The sequence below is a fragment of the Theobroma umbraticum genome, unplaced genomic scaffold (genome assembly GCF_002168275.2).
Source record: "Theobroma umbraticum cultivar Fairchild unplaced genomic scaffold, ASM216827v3 scaffold_44.0, whole genome shotgun sequence".
Lineage (NCBI taxonomy): Eukaryota > Viridiplantae > Streptophyta > Magnoliopsida > Malvales > Malvaceae > Theobroma > Theobroma umbraticum.
Window position 1 is genome coordinate 10,686,099 of NW_018397255.1, and position 22,089 is coordinate 10,708,187.

At 33.3% G+C, this 22,089-nt stretch overlaps 2 protein-coding genes across 5 annotated transcripts; one reads left to right on the forward strand and one right to left on the reverse strand.

Annotated features, from left to right (window-relative positions):
- Window positions 1-412: 412 nt before the first annotated feature.
- Window positions 413-3,094, reverse strand: LOC110429077 (uncharacterized). Its single transcript, XM_021444965.2, has 6 exons — window positions 2,824-3,094; window positions 2,699-2,739; window positions 2,414-2,577; window positions 1,919-2,018; window positions 1,612-1,781; window positions 413-1,299 (listed from the first exon to the last, which is right to left on the reverse strand). The coding sequence occupies exons 1-6, from the start codon at window positions 2,865-2,867 to the stop codon at window positions 781-783; spliced, it is 1,038 nt and encodes a 345-aa protein (XP_021300640.1). The 5' UTR covers window positions 2,868-3,094; the 3' UTR covers window positions 413-780.
- A 6,731-nt stretch (window positions 3,095-9,825) lies between these two features.
- Window positions 9,826-19,809, forward strand: LOC110409311 (flocculation protein (DUF1296)). 4 transcript variants are annotated; one of them, XM_089782478.1, is made up of 12 exons: window positions 9,826-10,361; window positions 11,692-11,735; window positions 12,308-12,413; window positions 12,824-12,953; window positions 13,077-13,471; window positions 13,557-13,742; window positions 14,603-14,993; window positions 15,173-15,455; window positions 15,730-15,891; window positions 17,463-17,963; window positions 18,910-19,192; window positions 19,290-19,809. In XM_089782478.1, exons 1-12 carry the CDS (start codon window positions 10,196-10,198, stop codon window positions 19,403-19,405), a joined length of 2,763 nt encoding a protein of 920 aa, XP_089638604.1. In that variant the 5' UTR covers window positions 9,826-10,195; the 3' UTR covers window positions 19,406-19,809. The 4 variants fall into 4 exon arrangements, with proteins under 4 accessions (XP_089638604.1, XP_021274291.1, XP_021274289.1 ...); XM_021418616.2 differs by having other exon boundaries at window positions 9,827-10,361; window positions 15,730-15,855; window positions 18,910-19,809; XM_021418614.2 differs by having other exon boundaries at window positions 9,828-10,361; window positions 18,910-19,809.
- Window positions 19,810-22,089: the final 2,280 nt, after the last annotated feature.

Sequence of the window (22,089 nt, forward strand, 5' to 3'; positions counted from 1 at the left end):
TAGCACAAGCAAACTGCATATGGCCACAACCATTCTGTTTCACCTCGCCCTGCTTTACAATTTATGGTTTAAAAAATTGTTGGAGCTGCTCAACAAACATTGCCAAACTCTTGACCTACACCATGCAAGTATCTTCCTCTAAAATTTTCAGATACACGATGGTTAAGCATCCACAAGATATATACCCACACTATTAAGAGCTATCCCCCTAATTGATATCTACAAGCATTTCAAGCCTCTTATGCTGATATGCTGTATAGTTCAACAGTACACTAGAAACTTAAATGCGTAGTTCTCTTACCTGTGTAGCTACAGAACCACATAACTGCATCTGCTACCTGTGAAAGTTACCTAGGCCTTCAGATTTGCATATCAAGAAAAACTAGAGAGTTAAAAAGCAACAAGCTCTCTGTGTCAACAACAATCTAGTGTGTAATTACTAATTACCTAAATGTTACATCCAAACCTCATAACTGGTTCTAACTAAGTTCGAAACAAAATAGAAGTCTTTAACTACAATAAACTGACAATAATAAACTTAAAGCACAAGATAGCAGCTCAACTAAAACTCTTTGCTCTTTTGATGAGAAGCTCTAGATTGATGCTGATCTAACTTGGGTTCTCTAAGCAATAGAGAGATGACGGGCAAATCTAATAGTTCCTCTGATCTTCTAGATAGTGCCCACTTGCAAAAGTGCACAGTGCCTAGCGAACCTGTGATGAGATATGCTGAAATATTGAAAACCTGGGGCAACTTCTATGGAAGATCTTAATCTCGTTCTACCGTGCATAAGGATGATAGCGACTACTGCCTCCATACCCCGTTCTACTACCATACATTCCACCTGGTCCACCAAAACCAGCACCCGGTCCTGAATCATAACTACCACTTGAGCCTGAACCACCATAACTTCCATAGCCTCCACCTCCACGTCCATATGCACCTAAACCACTCCCACTAAGCCCACCAGCATAGGAACCGAATCGGCTAGAATAACCAAATGATGACTCTCCGCGATAACCAGAAAAAGCACCAGCACCACCACCAAACCCCGCATAACTACCACCAAAATCAGCACCACCACCACCATATCCACCATAATCACCAAATCTACTGCCAAAACCTCCAAAAGACCTATAAGGAGCAGGACCAAAACCACCACCACCACCACCAAAACCACCATAATCACCAAATCCACCATAACCATCATTGTACGAACGTGGCCTAGATTCACTACCATATGCAGGTCCAGGTGCTGGGTTTGAGGCTTTCTTTGGTTCAGCTTTCTTGATTTCAACCTACAACAAAGAAGTAGGTTAACCTAGGTTTCTTTCACCAGTAAATTAACTTGACAGCCTGCCTTGAGAAGAAAAAAGTCATGATAATAACAATAAACCTGCAATGAGCTCAGCTAAATTGAAAGTTGAAAAATATTTAACTCTGAAAGCCAACAGAAATGCATGAGCATTTAACTCGAGAGAATAACAATAACAGTTACTTCCATCATCAGAGGAGTTTGACATGATACTTTGCACTGTTTCTGTACAAACATTATATACATATCTGTTTACATCAGATTGTATTGGGAACCATTGAACAAAAGCACTCACCTGAGTACCCTCCATATCTATCATGTTTCCATTGGCCAGCATATTGTCAACAACTTTTTCACTGTCAAACACGATAAACCCAAAACCCCGAGAGCGTTTGGTTGCATGGTCACGTATTATCTCATGTTCCACCACTTTTCCATACTTCGAGAAGAAATTCTTAAACTCATCTAAGGTTCAAACAGCAATATAAAAGAAAAATAATAAATAACAATATCCTCAAGTTAAAAGCATTAACAAGGACAATTAGCACAATAATATAACACTTGATGTTACAAACTATGTATATATATATCAAAGACCAGACCTTCAGTAACTGATGTTGGAATCCCACCAACAAATATTTTCTTTGTCTTGAAGTCATTTGACTGTGAAGAACCTTTTGGAATGGTTCTTTTAATCTCAACCTGTGCCAAAAAATCAATCCATAATGCAAAATTGTAAACACTTAATGTTCACAGCGAGATCAATCCAACTTTTCTATGAAATACAAAAATCATATTAGAGCTAAAATCCACCCCAACAATAACATGATGTTCTCTCGTTAAGGATCACATCACAAACACAAGATAAATTTCTTCTTTTTCCCCCATTAACTGCCACAATAACACTGAGAAGCTAGCTCTCCACAACTCAAATGCAATGACGTAACCAACTTTAAGAAAACCAGAAACCCAGTTTTAAAATTTATCCGACCCCAACAATGTTGAAAGTTGAGATTATTTAAAATTGTAATCAATAGCAGATCTTCAAATATAACAATAATAATACAAACATAAAAGAGGTTGAAGCTTAGGCTTACTTGTTTGCCATTAATAACATGATCTTCTTGCATAACAGTGTCCACGACAGAAGGATCCGCGAAGGTAATAAACCCGAAACCACGGGGCCGACCCGTATGCCGATCTTTCATTATCACAAAATCTGTTATCTCCCCATACTTTTCAAAGTACTTAGTAAATGTATCTAAAAAACCCCACCAATATACCCATAATCCCCCAAAAAAATTGTAAAAAAGTCAGTAATTTGAAGAATACCCATCAAAGGAAACATATAGAAACCTCAAAGAGATGGAAAAAAAAATCACCTAGAGTTGTGTCCTTAGCTAAGCCTCCAATAAAGATTTTCCTGCCCATTAAAAAAACCCCCAATTAAATATCGAGAATGTTTGCAAATAGAAACAGAGGGCAAAAGGGCATGAATTTGTATTACCCTGGGCTAGCGCCATCGTTGTCACTGCCCTTTCTGGAACCCATGAAAGCTAGGGTTATGAGATCTATGGAGATCAGAGAGACAGAGCGAGGCAGCGAGCGTGGGGGGGCTAGGGTTTGGAGACAAGCTGGACTGTGGGTACGGAGCCAGAAATAGATAGAAGTGGAAAATCAGATAAAAACTTGTAAAGTTTTCCTTTCGATAAAAGGGGTAAAGAAAACGAAGTTTCTGGATGCCTTGATTTCCTTTCCTTCAACGTGGGGAGGATTGAGGAGAGGCGAACCCTTTTAAAGGGAGGAAAATATCTAATAACGAGATTACCAATTTTTTGGTGGTAATTTAGAGATTATACAGATAAATTGTTTGGGTCAATGAGAACAAGCTCAGCCCGGCCCAATCCAATCAACTTTTGTTTTTAAGACAAAGCAATAATTTGTAATTTTTATTTTGTTCTTTGAATTGCTTAAGCTCATGTTGAAATATCAAAGTTCAAATTAATATTTTCTTCCACATATATAAGCTATACTACAACATTTTGTTTCCAAAAAAAAAGGCTATACAACGTTTATAGAATAAGTTTTATCAGAATTTAAGAGCTTGTTTGATTTATTTGTTTAGTATAAAAACTATTATGAAGTTTTTATGAAAAATAATAACTTTTAAAATTAAACTAAAATTGTTTGGTAAGTTGTTTAGTAAAATAAATTATATAAATTTTAATTTTAATTATTTACTATAAAAAGTGTTCATGGCATCTTCAACGCACCTCATAAATCAAAGTAGAACAAGTTGTATATACGATTTTTTATGTTAAACTAAAATAAATTCATATAGAAACGAAACATTTTTCAAGCTTTGTATAGTAGTAATAGTATTAAATTTTTATTAATTTAGCAAATAATTAGACCATGATACTTTCTTATTTTCTCTAAATCTTTGTAAGAGTAAAAAAATTTCAAATTTTACCATTCTATTATTGGTTCTTTTGTATTTTTTTTTTAATAGACTTTGTAAAGAGAGACAGAAGAGAGTTTTTAAAAATGATGATTTGTAAAAGAAGGGGGAGGAAAGAAAATAGATTAAGAGAGAGTGATGGATATTTCTTGAAAAGTAAATGTATTTTTAAAAGAAGATAAGAGAAAGCATCTTTTCTTTAAGGTTGTTTTTTTAATTTTGTTCTTTAAAAAAATTATTTTTTTAAGAATTTCTCAAAATCTTATTTGATTTGACTTTTGCTTTAAAGAGGTAAATAAATTGAAAAAAAAGTCGAGCCAAACAAACGTTAAAATAAACACTAATATACTAATATATTGATTTTATAATATTTCAATCTATCTATAATAATATACTAGAATAAGACTTGTGCTATGTAGTGGGTGTATAAAATTTAATAAAAATGCATAATGACACTAAGGCATTGTAAATAATATACTCTTGTATCAGATAATGTTCAATAAGCTCTTAAATTTTATAAAAAAATTTAAATAAGTTTTTATTATTTTTTTACGTTCAATCAAATCCTTATATTTGTATTTTATATCAAAGAAACTATTATGATTAATGATTAATTAATTGTCATTTATTAAAATACTTCTTATCATTTTATATTCACATAACACTGACATAACGTTAATATGAAGAGTAAAAAATATCACATAATCATATTATCATGTTAAATTAGTATATCACATCATCATCAATTGTGATATATCAACGTGTCATATCATTATTAAAAATTATATATTAATATGTCACGTCAATACCATGCGATATAGAATAATAAATAACTTTTTAATTAAATTAATAATTAATTATAAAAATTTATTTAATTTAAAATAAAAATACAAAAACTTATTTGATTCAAAATAAAAGTGAAAAGGCTTGATTAAGTGCAATAAAAATATAAATGCTTATTTGAATTTTTTTGAATAATTTAAGGGTTTTTTTAGATATTATACCTTTAATAAACAGTTGTATAAAAAATTGAATGAAAAATTGAAGCTAGTGAGTGATAATCTTTAATATCTTAATTGTTGTAAATTGTTTAAAGAAAAAAAATCAGGTTATTTGTTTATAAGGAAGTTATTATTTAATCTACAAAAATAAAGTCATTTGTAATAATTTAGAGAAATAAGATCTGTTTTATTTTTAACATCATGATTTTTCCATATTCAATAATAAATTCCTAAATTTGTTTATATTGAGAGGAACAAAGAAACTGAAACAATGAAGGACATGAAAATGTACAAAAGTACTACTTGTTACAAAATAAATAGAAATTTTATACAATATATAACAATTTTATCGATTGACTAATGAGCATAGTATTATCCAAAAAAATAGGATAACATTGTAGCAATTGTAAGTTCTTTGTTAAAGTAGCTAAAACCTGTCTATCAATAAATATATGTCAGATAGCACGAAATGTATAAAACAATTGTCACCTTCATATGAAAACAAAATAGAAGACATTTACATCAATAATTAATAAATTGAAAAATAACGAGAAAAACATGGATATATCGAACAATCATCAGTATTTCTTATCATGACATAAGTGCATAGATCATAAACAAAATAAAAATAAACTATTTGTAGCTGAATAAATAACAAATAAAGAAATGAAGAATGCATAGCTTTGATTTGAATAAGAAGAACAAACCAATAATTAATAAAACGATAAAATCATGAAGAATAAAATGCTAAAAAAAAGGTAAGCAAAAAAATGGCAAATAATATTGAAATAATTCTACGATGCATAAAATTAACAAAAAAAAAGGGATAAATTCAACAATCATCAACATTTCTCATCATGATATAAGCACACACATTGTGAATGCAATAAATAGGAAATATTTATATTTTGACAAATAAGCAGTGAAGAAAGGAATAATGGATAATAATTTACTATTCATTTTGGTAAGAAAAGTAATGAGGAAACACACAAAAATGTTTTTAATTAAACAAATTTATTGATGACATAACATAAGATAGCCTAACGTCAAATAATATAAATAAACAATCATATAAAAGATATAACATGACATAAGATGCTGTACGTCCAAATTACACAACAGTAAAAAGCAGAAAAAAATAGAGAAGGAAAAGAAAATTAATAGATTTAATGCATGAAAAAACAAAAAACAACACATCATTAACTAAATAATTAGATAATGGCAAACTCACAATGGCAAGATATCTAATGCTATAATTACTAACAACTAAAGAGATCAGCCGACACATTATACCTCTATCTCGGTTACCTTGAAATCCTCTTAAAGAACAAATTACAGAGCATAAATAGCATTTTGCAAAATAATCGCAATAAGAAGCATTAGAGAGATAGGGGCATCTCTTTGCTAAAGCGTCTTCCTCTTAAAAGACTTAATAAGAATTTTCACAAATGTTACCAAATGTCATTATAATGTTTGAAAAGGAAACATTTCCTTTAAAAGTATAAAAGACTTAAACTCTTAAGGAATTTTACATTGTCATGGCCCTATACAAGGTTGGCTCATGATAATAAGTGTCGCATTCTCAAAGCCTTTTGAAGGTTAAAATCATTGTACTTTAGATTGATTTTGAGGTTCAAAAATGATTTAAGGTTCTTAAAGTCTTTGTCGCATTTCCATTCTAAGTCATAACAAATGTCATACACCCATAAAATATAATTCTACAAAAATGTAAGGTTAAAACATATGAATTTCATAAAACTAAATACACATGTCAGAAATGTTTAAAACTATAATTGTCCACACTTTAAATTTTCAATGGAATTTAAAAAGATATATAATTCAAACAAGATTTAAAATAAAACTTTTAAAAATCTACGAAATCAAAACTTCAAGATTATGAAACGTTATTCTTTGAAATTCTGGCATGTTATATTAAAAAAATATCAATCTTGTAAAGCACTTGAGTGCCATTACATTGAATGAATAAATCATTTGTTAATGTTAAAGGATACTTATTTTTTATAGTCACCTTGTTCAATTGTCAATAACCGATGCACAATCTCTTATTGTCATCCTTCTTTTTTACAAACAATACTGGTATTTCCCATAAAGATATACTAAGTGCTTGTTTGGCTTAATTTTTTTCTAGCTTTCTACTTCTTAAAAGTAGAAGTTAGATCAAACAGAAATTTTGAAAGGTTCTTAAAAAAACTGTTTTTTCTTATTCTTTAAAAAAACTCGAGAGATGAGTTTTCTTTTTTTTTAAAAAAAAACATAATAAAATTTTTATATTTGTTTAAAAATATCCTTATCTGTTAAGGATAATTTCAACATTACCCTATCAAAAAAAGAAATATCTTTAATAATTTCAACTAAAATTAAAGCTTATGAAAAGGAGTTTATAAAAGTAAATTTATCAAATAATTTTAGTTTAATTTTAAAAGTTATTATTTTTCTTAAGTGCTTTATAATAGCTTTTAAGTTAAAAAAAATCAAACTAAATAGAGTCTAAATCTAATAAAACCCTTATCAAAAAGCTCTTGTAACCTCTTTGAACTCTTTCAATTCCACAAGAGTCAGACTATAAGAAGCCTTAGAAATAAAAATCTCTTCAATCATCAACTCTATCTTAATATCTATCACTGTATTTAAGTATCTTTTACAGCCACTTCGAACTAATCATTGAGCTTGTAAAGCAAAAATAACTCACAAAGGAATACATACACCACTAACACAAAAATAAAAAGTTGTTTCCCCATGAATTTCTACTCAACCATTTTCTCTAGACAATTAACTTTAGCAAAAATGAGAAGATAATGAATCCATTCGCAAAATTACATTAAAATCCTACATATGTTAAATATGTAAGTCTGCAAACAAATCTTTATTCTCAATTCATCCTACACGCATCTTACAAATCTGATTTAAAACAATTTCACCAATAATTGAAATGTCCACACATAATTCATAATCCAAAAACATACAAAGCAAAAATATATTTTTTAACCAAAGTGAATGAAACAAAAGTATGAGAAACACCTGTACCAAATAAAACATGTGCATCAATAGAGGCAAGTCAACTTATGCACGAACCTATATAATGGCACCAATAATTATGTTACCATATTTTATTTTATCATTATATAATAGGGTTTCATATGGTTGGGCTCGAATTTAGGAAAAAATTGATTAAATTGTCATATTTTTTGGTTTTCAAAGACTAAACTGACTTGAATCAAATTTCAAATTTAGATAAGTTTAATTTCTCAAAATTTATGATTTAAATGTTTTAATTTTTAAAAATGATTTCTATTTCATTTAATTAAATTTATAATATAATTATTTATCTATATTACATGAAAAAGAAAAAAGCAATGTAAAGATTAATAGAAAATAATTCGATTTGGTTTTAATAATTTTAAATTTTTATTTTATGAATCGAAAACCAATATATGTAATAAAAACTTGATCCAAACATAATTGAGTATTTAGTCACTTTTCCATTTTATTTTATGAATTGATTTTTTTGAATTTTTTTACTTCACATTTTTTAATGGTGTTAAACTCATAATTAAAGACCAAAAAGGTTAATGAACCCTATGATTTACAGAAATCATTGTGATTAACTTTTGCCATGTGTGTGATAATTATGATGAAAATGGGGCACACAATCACTATTAAGTCATTAAGCAAAGGACAAACTTTGGTCAACAACAAATGTCTAATACTCTCATTTAACTAATCATCTACGAGTAGTTTTTAAAAATCAATCTCAAAAGGTTTGGCATTATTACATCATTTCCACGTATTATAACAAAATCTACCTACAATAATTATATCTCTTCATTATTATTATTATTATTATGCGACTAAAAGAGGAAATCTCAAATCTCAATGCCATTTACTTTGCAAAGCAAGAATGTTCGGGTAGTTGCTTCTTTTAAATTTTTCCCAAATCTTTGCCCCATCATCACATGAAACATTTTGTCTAAAGGGCAAGTGCCTACTCTATTTAAGGAAATAGAGTTTGAATACTCATTTTTAAAATTTTTTAATAATTTATTGAAAATTTTCTCTTATAAAATAATTAATCGATTGTATTTAGAAAAATCTATGCATATATGTTGTCGAAAGATTTAATTTTGTGATTACGTTTTAAAAAAATATATATAAACTCATACAAATCAAGTGATCAAATAAGTTGCATTGCATATACATTGTCACAAAATTTAATGTTGTTCACACATTATGTGGGTAAATGATGGATAATAATATTAATAATAAACAATGTGGAAAGAAACACGAAGTATTCAATATGTTTGTTGTTGTTTTTATTCAAAATAGTAAGTACCAATATAAGAAAGAACAAATAGAATATTAAAACATTTTTTGAATTAATAAAAGTAGATTACATACCACTAAAATTTTTCCAAATAGTCTTAAATCCATTCCACAACTTAAAACCCTTGATTGAGTTCCAAAGAAGACGCCAAACAGAAACTTACACCTTTTTATAATTATCAATTATTCATTTGCAATAATAAATCGTACGTATTCATAATTAATAATACGGATTTGACATAAACTTTTAATGAATCTTAACACAATTTATAAGATTATATAGTATAATCATAAAAAAAAATTGTAATAATTCATAACATAATTTTCATTGGTACGCGTCTTTAAATTTTTTTTATAAAAAAATATAAATAAATAATTATTATGTTGAAATTGTAAAATGGGGAATTGAGAAGAAAAGTCATGGAGTTAGTGGATTTTGGAATGGAAAAAATGAAAACCCAAAACAGTAAGAAGGTGTACAGAGGAAGATGTGAAGCCAGGAATTGGACCACATGGCTTCTAGTCAGGTAAATAAAATGACCCACTCTAGCATCCCAATGAAAGTACGCTACGCTCTCCTCAACATGCAACAACAAAAAATAAAAAATAAAAATAAAAAAAAACTTACCAACATTAAACAAATAAAATAAAATAAAAATAAATTAAATAAAGCATACACTCCATAGGCAGCCTTCAGTTGCTCCCCTCCTACTCTCTCTCTTCTCAGATTTGGATCAATTCTAAAGAAAGACCCATAAAAGAATATTCTCAATATTTTTGTATTAAATTCTGATTTCCTTGTTTCTCTGTTGCTTTTTCTTGAGTTGCTTCTCTCTTCACTCTCCATTTCTCTCTCTTTGTCTGTCTGTATACACTCAAAATACATACATACAAATATATATATATAAAATATAAGTATTTTAATAAAAAAAAGTAGCTATACTAAATAATATAGAAATAGTTACCAGTGTTATACAAAGGGAAAGGAAACGAAAGGGAAGGAGACAGAGCTTTGTTTGAAGGGGGAGTGGGCAGAAAAAGGAAAAATCGATTTATTTATTTTTTTTTTGAAGAAGATGAGCGGTGGGGGGTTTAGGGTTTCATCAATCCCAAACAGCGTGAGGAAAACGATCCAAAATATAAAAGAGATCACGGGCAATCATAGTGAAGATGAGATTTATGCAATGCTTAAAGAATGTTCTATGGATCCCAATGAAACCGCTCAGAGGCTCCTCCTTCAGGGTACTCTTTCTCTTTCACTTCCCCTTTGAACTCCCTTTCTTTCTAAATTTTCCATTTTTTTGGGATTTTTTAATGGGGCAGCTTTTTTTTTTTTGGGTGTTTGCTAAAATGGGTTTGATCTTCTTTTCTTTTTGGGTTTTTGATGTTTTTTTGTGATCTGTGGTTTTTCGAGTTTATCTTCGATCTTAATATCATTTTTGGTGATTTGGGTGTTGATGTCGGGGACTGTAGTAGGTTATTTTTTAGTATTTATTTATTCTTTTGGGTGTGATGAGTTTGCACTGTTCATAAGATTAATTAGATTTTGATTTGATTTGTATGTTCGTTTTGTTTTTTTTTTCTCATTTTTTTATTCCTTTATACACTTGGAAATATCAAGCTTTGATTTTGATTTTTTCTTTTCAAATTACGTGATTGTTGGTTTTTGGATTTCTTTTCTGAGAGTTTGTTAAGGATTTAATGTGTTTGTGTGATCGTTACAAGTAAATGACTTAGCTCCAGAAATGGGGTTTTTGTTAAATTGATTGTTAAATGGTCACGTTTGCAGCAAATTTTATCTCTCTAGGCTCATTTTTTAGTTATTTGCGCTTTCGGTTCATATTTTAGGACATTATTAATCTTTTAGTTGTTTTATGAAGCTATCATTTTCTGTTCTTAGTGCAGAAAAGATTTCCAGTTTCAATATTCTAACTTTCTTGTACTTCCTTCACATTATCTTATTCTTAGGCATTTAGCTACTAAATATGGTGTTTACTGTTGTAATACTAATTCACATTCTAGCAAATTGTGAATTGGTATGCCTGCTTAACGAAGTTTTTCATTAGCATTCAATGCCACATCTAGTGCTTTGAGGAAGTTTAATGTGATGGTAGGCATCTGTGAAAGGCTGTGGCTTATTGACCCTGAGGAATTTATTGTTTTAGTTGTTGGTTTAACCACTGTATCAAGACTTGTTAGTTAGTTTTTCCAATGTTTTTGTTATTGTTGGACGATTATTTTGTCTGTTTTTGTTCCAAACTTATTCATATGTTGATGTTTGTTGTCGCTTCAATTTGGTATCAAGTTGAGCATTGATAGCATATTATGCCCTTTTATGTGCTGTAAGCTTATCAGTTTTCTCTATTTCATATCAGTTATGGCATGATTTTGAGCAAACAACTGTCAGATATATGTGGTTTTCAGCCTAGTTAATATCTACATGACTGCTTAATCCTGATATATTACCATTTTAATTGGTTCCAATCTTTGTAAAAGCTTTACAATCATGTGTTTAGTAGGGTTTCATTTTATTTTGCTTTCAAATAGATGATGAATTTTTATGTTCCCTCAGATCCTTTTCGTGAGGTCAAAAGAAAACGTGACAGGAAAAAAGAGGTAAGAGATTCTACTGCAAACTTTGCAGGTGTTTACTCTTTTTTTTTTCCTGAATTTCTGCAAGTTTTGCATTTTTCTATTTTGGCAATGTTGAACCCTCTTATTATCAATAATTGGTTAAGAAACGTTGCAATGGTATTATATGATGAGTAAGCAAGCTTATATTTGAGTAGGTGATGGAGGGTAAGAGGCTTAGATAACTAGCACCTACTTTTGTTTTACCAATAGCCAATTGCTTTTCCTTAAGGTTGCTCTGGCAGCTGGAGAGTTTGGGGTGTGAAGTGGTGGGGATGTATAGGGTTGGTTGATAACAGGAGGACAAAAGGACGAGGAGGGAGTACAAAAGTTACCATGGCCTATGATGTGAAAAAAGTTTGAGGTGCTATAATTTTATTTATTTACATGCTTGTTTGTTTGTTGTGAGATGAGGGTCTTGGGAGCAGAGATCACTTGGAAGTAGTTTGTTATATTTCACATAGAGAGTATGATAAAGAGTTTGTTTTCCTTTTTGATTGCTTCTGATTCAGATTTATCCTTTTCGGTTAATGTGTGTTTATTACTCATTGTTGCAGAGTTTGAACAACAAAGAGTCTGCAGAGCCTCGGTGGAGATCTGGTTCACAGGGAAGGGGAAGTAGGGCTGGCCGGGGGAACTTCTCTCCTCGTTACACAGCACCTGGTAAACAGAAATTTTGGAACAAAAATTTGTTAAGATTTTTGTTCTGTAAATACTGTCAGGCTTCTGAAATAATGAGTTGATTGTGCTGCATGAACTTGTGTTTGTTTTAGCCATGTACTAATTTAGTGCCAGATCAATGAACAAGTTGCCAATTTTTGTTTTGAACATGTTTTCTTATCCCCGTCCCTTGCATCTTGTTGAGTTTTGTATCAGATGAAGTTTCTATTACTAGCTTGTGCGGTGCTGATATGGTGGTTGTTGACTTGCTGTTGTCATTATATCTTTGCAATTCTCTAAGTTTGATATATGAAATGGCCATGATAGCAGTGCCTGATTTTAGTATTAATTTTTCTCTTGCATCATTGTCAGAAATTGTGCTTACTGTAATTGTCGCTTGTTTATCTTGGCAGAGGCTGGTGGCGCCAAGAGTTCTGGTTCTGGGAGAGATAATGGAACCAATCAAGTTGGAGAGAAAGGCAGTGGTCAATCCTTGTCAACCTCTCAGGAGACAAAACTTAAAGAATCTACTCTGGTAGCCAGGTGGCTACAATTTACAGATCTGCTATTGTTTTTAATTTTCAATTTTTTGTTAGTGTCTACTGATGAAAATATGGCTTAAATTCAGTCAGTTTGTTGATTGCATTTTTATATTATGTTTTATAGCCCTGTACCTGTGATGGCCAATGGTCCTACTGGTGTAGTGGCTGAAACCTCCTCTGCGCCTTCAAGAAATGCTGCAAAACAACTTGAAGCAAATTCTTCTTTCGGCAACAATGAGTTCGGGACTGCACCATCCCCTGTTGATGCAATAAACAAACCCACCATTGCATTTGGAAGTGGGGACATAAGCGGGCGGCCTACAGCAAGCTCTAGTGACTGCTCCATGTTGACTACTCCAGTGTCTTCATCAGCAATCTGCTTCTCGTCTTCAGACCCTGTACTAGTTCCATCTTGTGATTCTCGGCTCCCTGGCACTTTGGGCACAATCAAACGCGAAGTGGGAAGCCACCGGGCTTCCACTGAACCAAATGTCCCTACTGAAAGCAAATTAGCTTCTGGTCAGGATTTTGAAAAATTTGATCAGTTTTGGAGAACTTTTATTCTGTGTACTAATCAATCTGATTAGTTTTTTTTGACTTATAGCAGCTACGGAGATGAGTAGCTCTTTCATGCAAGGAAAGATGCCAGGCAAATCCTCAGGAGTAGTGAAAAATCTGCTGAGTGAGACTTCCCAACCGTCATCGACATCAACCTATGGTGGTTCTTCCGGGAGTCGGCCTTCATCCAACTATAATGCGCGCTCACAACAAATAGCTGGCCCTCAGAAAGGTATTGGAATAATATTCGATTCATCAATGCTATTTCTAAACTTTTTATGTATTGGTCATAGTTGATGAGGCTTGATATGGGTTTCTCTATGATTTTATGAAACTTAATCAGATAGAAACAGAGAAACATTGTGGAGTTTGTGCTATAATCCTTTCTCCCAATACATAGATAATGAGAGAAAGAAGATACTGATGTGCTTATGAGCTTTTACTGGATTCTACGTAGATGCTTAGGTTGTCTAGTTCTAACCTAGGTATGAAGGTCTATTGGTTTTGCCCTTGATGTGTTCCTTTGAAGACTGCCTCTAGACTTTGGAGAGGCATTTATGTAACCTTATATATACTAGGAAGATTAACTTCAATGTTGGGGCAAGTTTGCTTGACAACTAATGTTTTTCAGACTCAATATATTACCCCTTATTATAGTTGAAATCTATAGCTATCTTTGGTTTGTGGATGTTGGTAATCTTTTTCCTTTAAGCAAGACAGAATTCAGTAGTATGTTTGTCGTGAGTTTTGAATGAAAATAATCATTATAACTCAGAAGGATTGGTGAAGAGTCTTAAGTAAACAAAAAGTAGCCCCCTTAAATACCTGTGTAATTGTGAGAAAGGATAAAAAGGACAGTTTTTTAAGCTTAAGATGTAGGATCTTTAAAACAAGTTTGCTTGATTTTTGTTCTTTTCATGTTGCTTGCTAATGGTTGGATGACTTTTAAAGAAAATATTTGCTATTGGAACAGTTTTTGGCTGATACTGACAAATGCTTGGATCACTTAATATAATGTTCTTACCTAAAGATAGTTGAAAGGCTTGCTAAAGGTATGCAAATAAGTATTAATTCCCTCTATGTCATCAACAGTTGGTTCTAATAAGGAGTGGAAACCTAAGCCAATCAGCTCTAATGTTGGGCAAGGTTCTGGAACAGCTGGTGCATCTGAAGTTCCAACTATTTCAGTTGAAGCCAATGCTCAGTCACAGCCTGTTTCAAGTATTCTGGATTCAGAAGAAGCAACTTCAAAATTACAGAAGAAGCTGGAGGAGTTACATCTGCCACAACAGCAACATGTTATAATTCCAAACCATATCCATGTCCCTGAATCCGAAAGATCCAAGCTGAGTTTTGGAAGTTTTGATGCTAGTTTTGGAGTAACATCGAGCTATGTTGGTGTTCAGGAGAGCGATAAGAGTTCTACACCCTTGTCTGAAACTTCACAGGACGTTGATGAAACTGCAGAGGAACAGGCTTCAAGGTGTGTTATAATAAGATCACAGTGGAGTAGATTTTGACCTCTCTTCTAATCAATGTTGACTTTTTTTTTCTACAATAAGCAATGCTAACTTTTCTAGGGATCATAATCTTGCTATTATTTGGTGTGCTTTGTATGCTTGGCTTTTGTTTTTATTTACTTGTTGTGTTACTGATTCCCAGCAATCAAAATGCATTGGCAACTGCTGAAGAAGGAGATTACACTGATCATCCACCATCGCCTGCACATGCACCTGAAAATATGTCTGGTGAGGGTGATGTCTCTAGTTCCGTTCCAGAGTATAATGAAAACAAGCAGGAGAATGCATTGCTCTCTGGAGGGCAACAATACTCTGTGGTCCATACATCTCCTAACTACAGTTTTGGTATTGTGCCTCCAATATTATCACCATTTGAAAACTCTGAATCTCAAGCACGTGAAGTTTCTCGCCTTCCAAGCTTTGTTGTAAGCATCCAACCCCTGCTTTTCTTTAATAAATGCTTCTCTATTGATATGTCTATATCCTATTCAAACTTAATTTCTTTTAGCATAGTTTATATGTAAAATTAGTGGAAAAATTTATATGTTAAATAGTTTATGTTATAGTCTCAGTTTGAGTTTGGCTTTTGGTCATTGGGCTGATTGCTATATTCTAAAGTAGTGTTTCAATAAAGTCAATTTCAGTTGTGCCAGGTGTTGGCTCTAAAACTACTTCTGTTATTAAATGCTTTATGTTTAGGTTCAACAACCATTTGATCCAGCAACTTATTATGCCCAATTCTACCGTTCAAGTGTTGATAATGATGGTCGTGTTTCTCCCTTTCCTTCTCCTGGAATTGCCACAAAATACAATGGAAATGTTGCGGTACTGCCTCCACAGACTTCTCAGTCTCCTCAAGAGGTTTGCAGAGATTAGGCACCTCACATAATATTTTAGATTGAAAACTGACTATTTTATTAAAATATCTAGTTGTTGAATAAGTTATTGAATTTGTTATCATTTGAATGAGTGTATTGCTTCCTTTTCTAATCTACTAATTTATTTGAGCTATGCAAATCATATTATATAATATACCAAAGTTGCTGTTGTTGGCACTGTTCTTGTAACAGTGTCAACAAAGCTTATTTTACTTTGCTTTAGGCCTTTGGCTGTTTCAAATTGGGCATCTAGGTCTGTTGCCATAAACCTCCTAGGATACTTCTTGAAGCCAATGTTTTTAATGGATACAATTAGAGTTAGACTTTTTAAAGGGATAATTCAGGGGAAAAGACTCGGTAAAAGGATGAAACAACTGAACAAACCCCTGATTTTGTGTTGGGAAAAGTAGGATTGAGTGACAATAGCAACTAGAAGGGAATATAATGAGCAGAAATTGACCTTTTCCTTATTGTCGATTTTTATACTGAGTTTTATGGCTTATTTCCATGTACTTGATTATATTATATATTGTATGAGAAGAAATCAAATATATATAAATTTATTTTTCTTAAATCAAAATTAAAAATGCATCCAGATGCAGAAATTAAATACAAAGCTATTTATTCCAGTACACATTCATCTGTACTAATATCCATTAATCACTCACATTTAACCACATAAGCTAGGAGATTGCCTGCAGAATCTTGTGGGGGGAATAAAAGTTAAAATTGGTAACCTTGACCAAGAACAAACCCTTTCTTTACAATGATTCTCTTAGATTCTCAATTGGTAGAAAATACATGATTAATTATCTACCCCTTATTTTATATATATTTCAATTTTTAGAATTGATAAAAGTCTAAATTGTTTTCCATCAGACTGTCAGAGCAACATGTGGGGTAATACTGCTAGTGTTACTCTAATGTTGGAGAACATATTATATGGTCTAATTAACCGCTGCTTGAATTTTTAACCATTTTGCTGGCTGGACAAGGATTAAGCATGTCTGCTCACCATAGTGAGACCATAGATTGGCTGTTTTTCTTTCTCACGTTAAGTTTTTGATTTAAAACAGGTTCATTTCATTCAGACAAATTTTTCTTGAACTTTGTTCTATTGCTTGAACTTTTAGTTGCTGCAATTATTGGTATGGTGAAGTAGGTACTAAACTTTTGAACATTCTAGAGTGATGAATCTGTGCTCTCCTACTTGGCTACTAGATTTATAAGCATCACATGTATGGATGTTTGTTATTGATGAGGTAGGTGGTTTGTGTGTAGCAACAATAACCTGGTAATTCTTTGGAGCTTCCTCAGCAGAGCTGAAGTGGGACTTAGTGAAACCCATTTTGGTGTCCAGGAATGATTGTCAGCTGGGACAGTGGACTAGTTGTATACTTCATCCTGCTTTGTAGCATTACATGCGTTGCATGCTAACACTGATTTATCATCTGCTTTTTTCCACTGGACACATCCAAACTCAACACATGCATATTGCATATATATTAAATTAAGTACTGTTGGAATTTGGAGCTTATTTGCATCTGTTGACAGGGTGGAAACTCTTTGGTACTGACTACGGCAAGTCCAACTCCACTAGTGACTCAAGCTGCTGGGCTGATGCAAAGTTCTATAGCTGTGACTCAGCAACCAGTCCCTGTCTACCGCTCACCAGCTGGGGTGCATTTACCACATTATCCTCCAAACTACATTCAGTATGCACCCTTTTACTCCCCTTTCTATGTTCCTTCTCCTGCCATCCACCAATTTATAAACAATGGCGCATTTCCTCAACAACCTCAAGCTGGTACTGTTTACCCTTCTGCGCCAGCAGCGCCTACTACAGGAGTCAAATTTTCGCTTCCTCAATTTAAACCTGGAAGTAATACAGCAAATTCTACTCATATTGGAATGCCAAGTGCTTATGGGCCATATGGCTCTTCCCCAGCGGGTTATAATCCCAGTTCTACTGCAACAACTGGGAACTCAACCACAAATGAGGATCTTGGTGCATCTCAGTTCAAGGAAAGCAATGTCTACATCACCGGGCAGCAGGTTGGCAACATATCCCCATTTCTGTCTTTTACTACAATTGATTTATCATTTTATGTCTTACAAAAGTATTTATAACATAAGATGAGAATGTAAGAAACAATAATTTCGATAGCGGCTTGTAGGTTCATGTCCCAATTTCATCTAGTGTTTGGGGTTTCTTTTTCCTTTTTTATATACAGAATCTAGTTTTCTTTTTGTAGTAATAGTTATATGTATCTTAAAAATCTTTTCTATTATGCAAGTATTTACAGGCAAACTAGCCATAGATTGTGTGATGGCCTTTGTGGTAGTGTTGGGATTTTTTTTCTTTGGGGGGGGTGTTTGCAGCGGAGGGGTGCATTAGGTTTTTGCAACAGGGAAATTTGGGTGCTGGGGTGGTGTTTGAATCATGTATATGACATTGGATGATTTTTCTACTCTTTTTCCATCTCCTTACATTTCAGTTTTCAGAAGCCTGCAAAGGTCAATGTACTTCTCGTTTTTTCTATTTGTTCCAGTAGAGGGTCTCTGTGGCGAAGTTGATACTTAATTTTTGCTTCTTTATGACAATAAATCTATATTCTTGTTGGATCCAGGACACTGCTGCACTGATGCACTAAATTTGTGTTAACTTAATGCCTAATGATGATGGTCATGTTCCCAGCAGTTGATTTGATTGTTTGTTATTCTTCTACATAGTGCAGTTACCTGCTTCTTTCTATTCTAAGCATTCAGATATGTTGTTTGTTGCTCGTTAACAGTTCATATTGATATAGATGTTTAATTTTATCCATTTTAAATCTGAAGAAGCTTGCTGTCTGTTGTGATGTGAATAAACATAGGTTTGGGAAATAATGTCATTGGGCATTTACCATTCTTGACTAGTTTAGTAGTTTCTTTGTTTTGGTTTTTTTAATATTTTGTTTTCCTTCTAGGATGATTGTTTCACGTATTTGCATTCCTGCAGAGTGAAGGTTCTGCTGTATGGATTGGCCCTCCTGGTCGAGACATGTCCAGCCTGCCGGCAAGTTCATTCTATAACCTTCCCCCTCAGGGTCAGAATGTAACTTTTGCTCCAACACAGGTTGCTCCTGGCTCCTTTGCTGGTATCTATCATCCACAAGCAGTAACGGCAGCAGCTGTTCATCCTCTTCTACAACAGGCTCAGACTATGGCTGGAGCTGTTGATATGGTGGGACCTGCTGCCAGTGTTTATCAGCAGCCTCAACATGCACAGATGAACTGGCCTAGTAACTATTAAAGCAGGGATAAATGTTTTCGTTTTTGTAAACCAACCAAACAAGACATTCAATGTCCAATCTGGGGTATTTTTGGGAACTCCAACAGGTTTGAATGGAGAGGAGCACCAAGAAGATACAACATTGGCCAGAGTTGAGAGTGTAAATCTGTTTGAGGAGGCTGGGAAAAAATTGCCAAAAGGATCTTCTGTTTGCTTGGGTTGAGGGCATAAAGGATGCAGTTCGCCTGTAACTGATATTTGACCATTTAAAGTTAGTGAAGGTAGGCATGTGCAGGTCTTTCTCTTGCTATATGATGTTAGCAATTTTCCATTTCATAGTTTTAAGCTTATGCCCCTCATTTTTTCTTTTGAAGTTTTTGAACTCTTAGATCTGCTATCTTGAGTGCTGAGGATCTTTTCCATTCTTTTTCTATTTATTTGAGGTTTTTTTAGGAGTATTGGAAGGTAAGATTTAGGTTGGTGGAAAATTCTTTCCAATTCCTTTCTTCTTATCTTTCCTCTGTCTTACCTGTAAAGTGAATTTTGATAGCAGGAAAAGGATGTACTGAACTGTTGTAATTGGTATAAGCAATTAAGCAAAGGCGAACAGTTTCAATTGTTTCTGTTTCTCGCTTGAGACTTGACTAATTTGTCGTAAATGCTTTTCTTGGCTAGTGGGGTTGGGGTCATCTCTTCTCGTGGCTTGTACAATTCCAAACATATTTGCTGTCAAAATGTTACCCTTGGAGAGGGAGGGAATGTTCTTTAATCTCTTGCTTCCGTTGTACACAATGCTAAGTGCTAACTATAACCTGGTGGCTACTCATGATAATGATTATTTTATTTACATCCTGCTGTTTTTGTAGTACCCCGTTCCTTTTCTCGTCTTTTTTGAATTGATAATGTTTAAAACATTCGTCATACTCGATAAGCATTGGATAATAGATTAAACCATATCAGGACATTCTTCCTGCCATTTATGAGCAGCACCATTTTCTTCTCGCCTCTATGTATAAGCTGTATGGCCTGTAAATGCGAACATGAACGAAGTCGAACCTGGTCTTTACAAACGAATATAACCTGGCAAGGGGCTGTCATTTATTATCATTATTGATTTGAGGAAATGAATTTATAGACGAATGAAACCATATCCAATTAGCCATAGCTGGCAAGTTACAGTTTTCTTCTGTTGTGGGGTGATGCTACAAAGCAGATTTGCTCTTCTCCTAAGCTGGCGGCATATCTCAAGCATCTTGAAATATGCAACACAAGCTAAACAACAAAAGAATGGCCGGTCACGGACTCTCCATAGTGATTCTTCATAGATGGTATCTTTCCACTGTCAAAACCTTTTAACTTCTAGCCGGCAAATGTTCATATAGACCTGTAAAGAAATGAAATTTATATTCTTCTTGTTCTTATCGCTGCTTCAGAGATTAAAGGCTGTGTCTAAGTGGTTGTGTTACAAGCTATGCTTCAGCAAAAACTTGCAATTTGTCACTGGAATTATCGCTGGTATGCTTAAAAAGTTCCTGAATGTCCATAAACTTGCCCCTTTCTCTAGCCGTGCGCGGCCTAAACCCGTGGCGCAACCTCGGGAAGAGCCAGAGGAGGGTCGCCAGACCTCCTCGGTTCTGAAGATTGTCCAAGCTGGTGGAATTGTCGAGCGCTACTACATGGCAATGCCTGCAGTTAATATCATAAACAAGTACCCTTCTTCCATATTAGCTAGGCCAGAAGTTTTCAGGAGGCCATGGGATTCATTGGTCCGGTCGGATGAGATCCTCACTCCCGGTGAAAAGTTCTATGTGGTTCCCCGTCGAACTGTAAGAAAGCTTCGGAGAAGGATCAAAAAACCTAATGCAGAAGTTTCTGTCAGCTCTTTTGTGTCACAGTCTTCCATTGATGTCTCTAAGGGTGGTTTCACAAGCAAGTCCTTTCTCCAACGAAGTGAAGTTAGTGATTCACGTATGGTAAGTGGTTCCTTCAGTACCAGCAGAAAGAAAAATGGGACAAAGAAGCATGTACGTTTTGTAGGCATTGATACCAAGCAGACGGCTGCTTTGCCTGCCTCTAAAAAGAGCAAGGATGAAGGCATTGCCAAGAGTTCCAAGAAGAAATCCAATGAGGAGTACCATGGAGGGAAACTGAAGGCAAAACATGGTGTCCTATGGCAGCCAAGTCTTACAGCAATTAGTGAACGCCATGGGCCTGGTGAACCATATGATTATTCTGCTTCTAACAATAATATTTTATGAGCTATACATATTTATATTATCCCACACCAAAAAAATCCGTCTGTTGTTTTGTTTCAAGGGTATTTGGAGACTTTGAAGAATCTTGTTTTGGGGTGATTAATTTGATGATTAACCTAACCAAGGCCACCTTGTTTCTATGTCTTTGGCAGCATATGCTACTTTTATTCTTGATCTGTTCGAAGCAGCACATGATTCCTTGTTTATTATTGCTTCATTTGATTTATATCTTATATCTTATATGCTAGTCTTTTATTTTTCTCCCAAAAATAGATATATTTTTGGGTTAAATATAAAAGATATTCTAAACTAAGGAAAATTGGGGATTAGATTTTAAATCGTTTATAAGCCTATTTTCACTATAAGGTGGGGTAATTGTTACGGATTTGTACTTTTAGATATATTTATTAGGTAGAGAAACGATTTTATTACATTAACTCACTTTGAACTTGATATTTAATGACCCGATGAAGAAGAGTTAGATGTACTTTTATATCAATAGTAAAAAAGACTATATATTAGATAAATGAAACCCTCAACTTATAATAAGCTGAATTTGAGATAATTATTAAGCTAAAAACAAATGATTATTTTATTTTGCTAGTAATAGACAGAACAGAAAAGAAACCAAAAAGTTGACGAAAGGGGATTG

What these genes read in the sequence shown, in the direction of transcription:
- LOC110429077 (XM_021444965.2), bottom strand. Translation starts at nt 2,867, where the DNA reads ATGGGTTCCAGAAAGGGCAGTGACAACGATGGCGCTAGCCCAGG. An exon ending in AACGATGGCGCTAGCCCAGG is followed by an intron (nt 2,740 to 2,823) that starts GTAATACAAATT and finishes TTTAATGGGCAG; the next exon opens with GAAAATCTTTATTGGAGGCT. An exon ending in ATGTTATTAATGGCAAACAA is followed by an intron (nt 2,019 to 2,413) that starts GTAAGCCTAAGC and finishes TTTTTGGCACAG; the next exon opens with GTTGAGATTAAAAGAACCAT.
- LOC110409311 (XM_089782478.1), top strand. Translation starts at nt 10,196, where the DNA reads ATGAGCGGTGGGGGGTTTAGGGTTTCATCAATCCCAAACAGCGTGAGG. An exon ending in TCCTCGTTACACAGCACCTG is followed by an intron (nt 12,414 to 12,823) that starts GTAAACAGAAAT and finishes TTATCTTGGCAG; the next exon opens with AGGCTGGTGGCGCCAAGAGT. An exon ending in TGAAAGCAAATTAGCTTCTG is followed by an intron (nt 13,472 to 13,556) that starts GTCAGGATTTTG and finishes TTTGACTTATAG; the next exon opens with CAGCTACGGAGATGAGTAGC.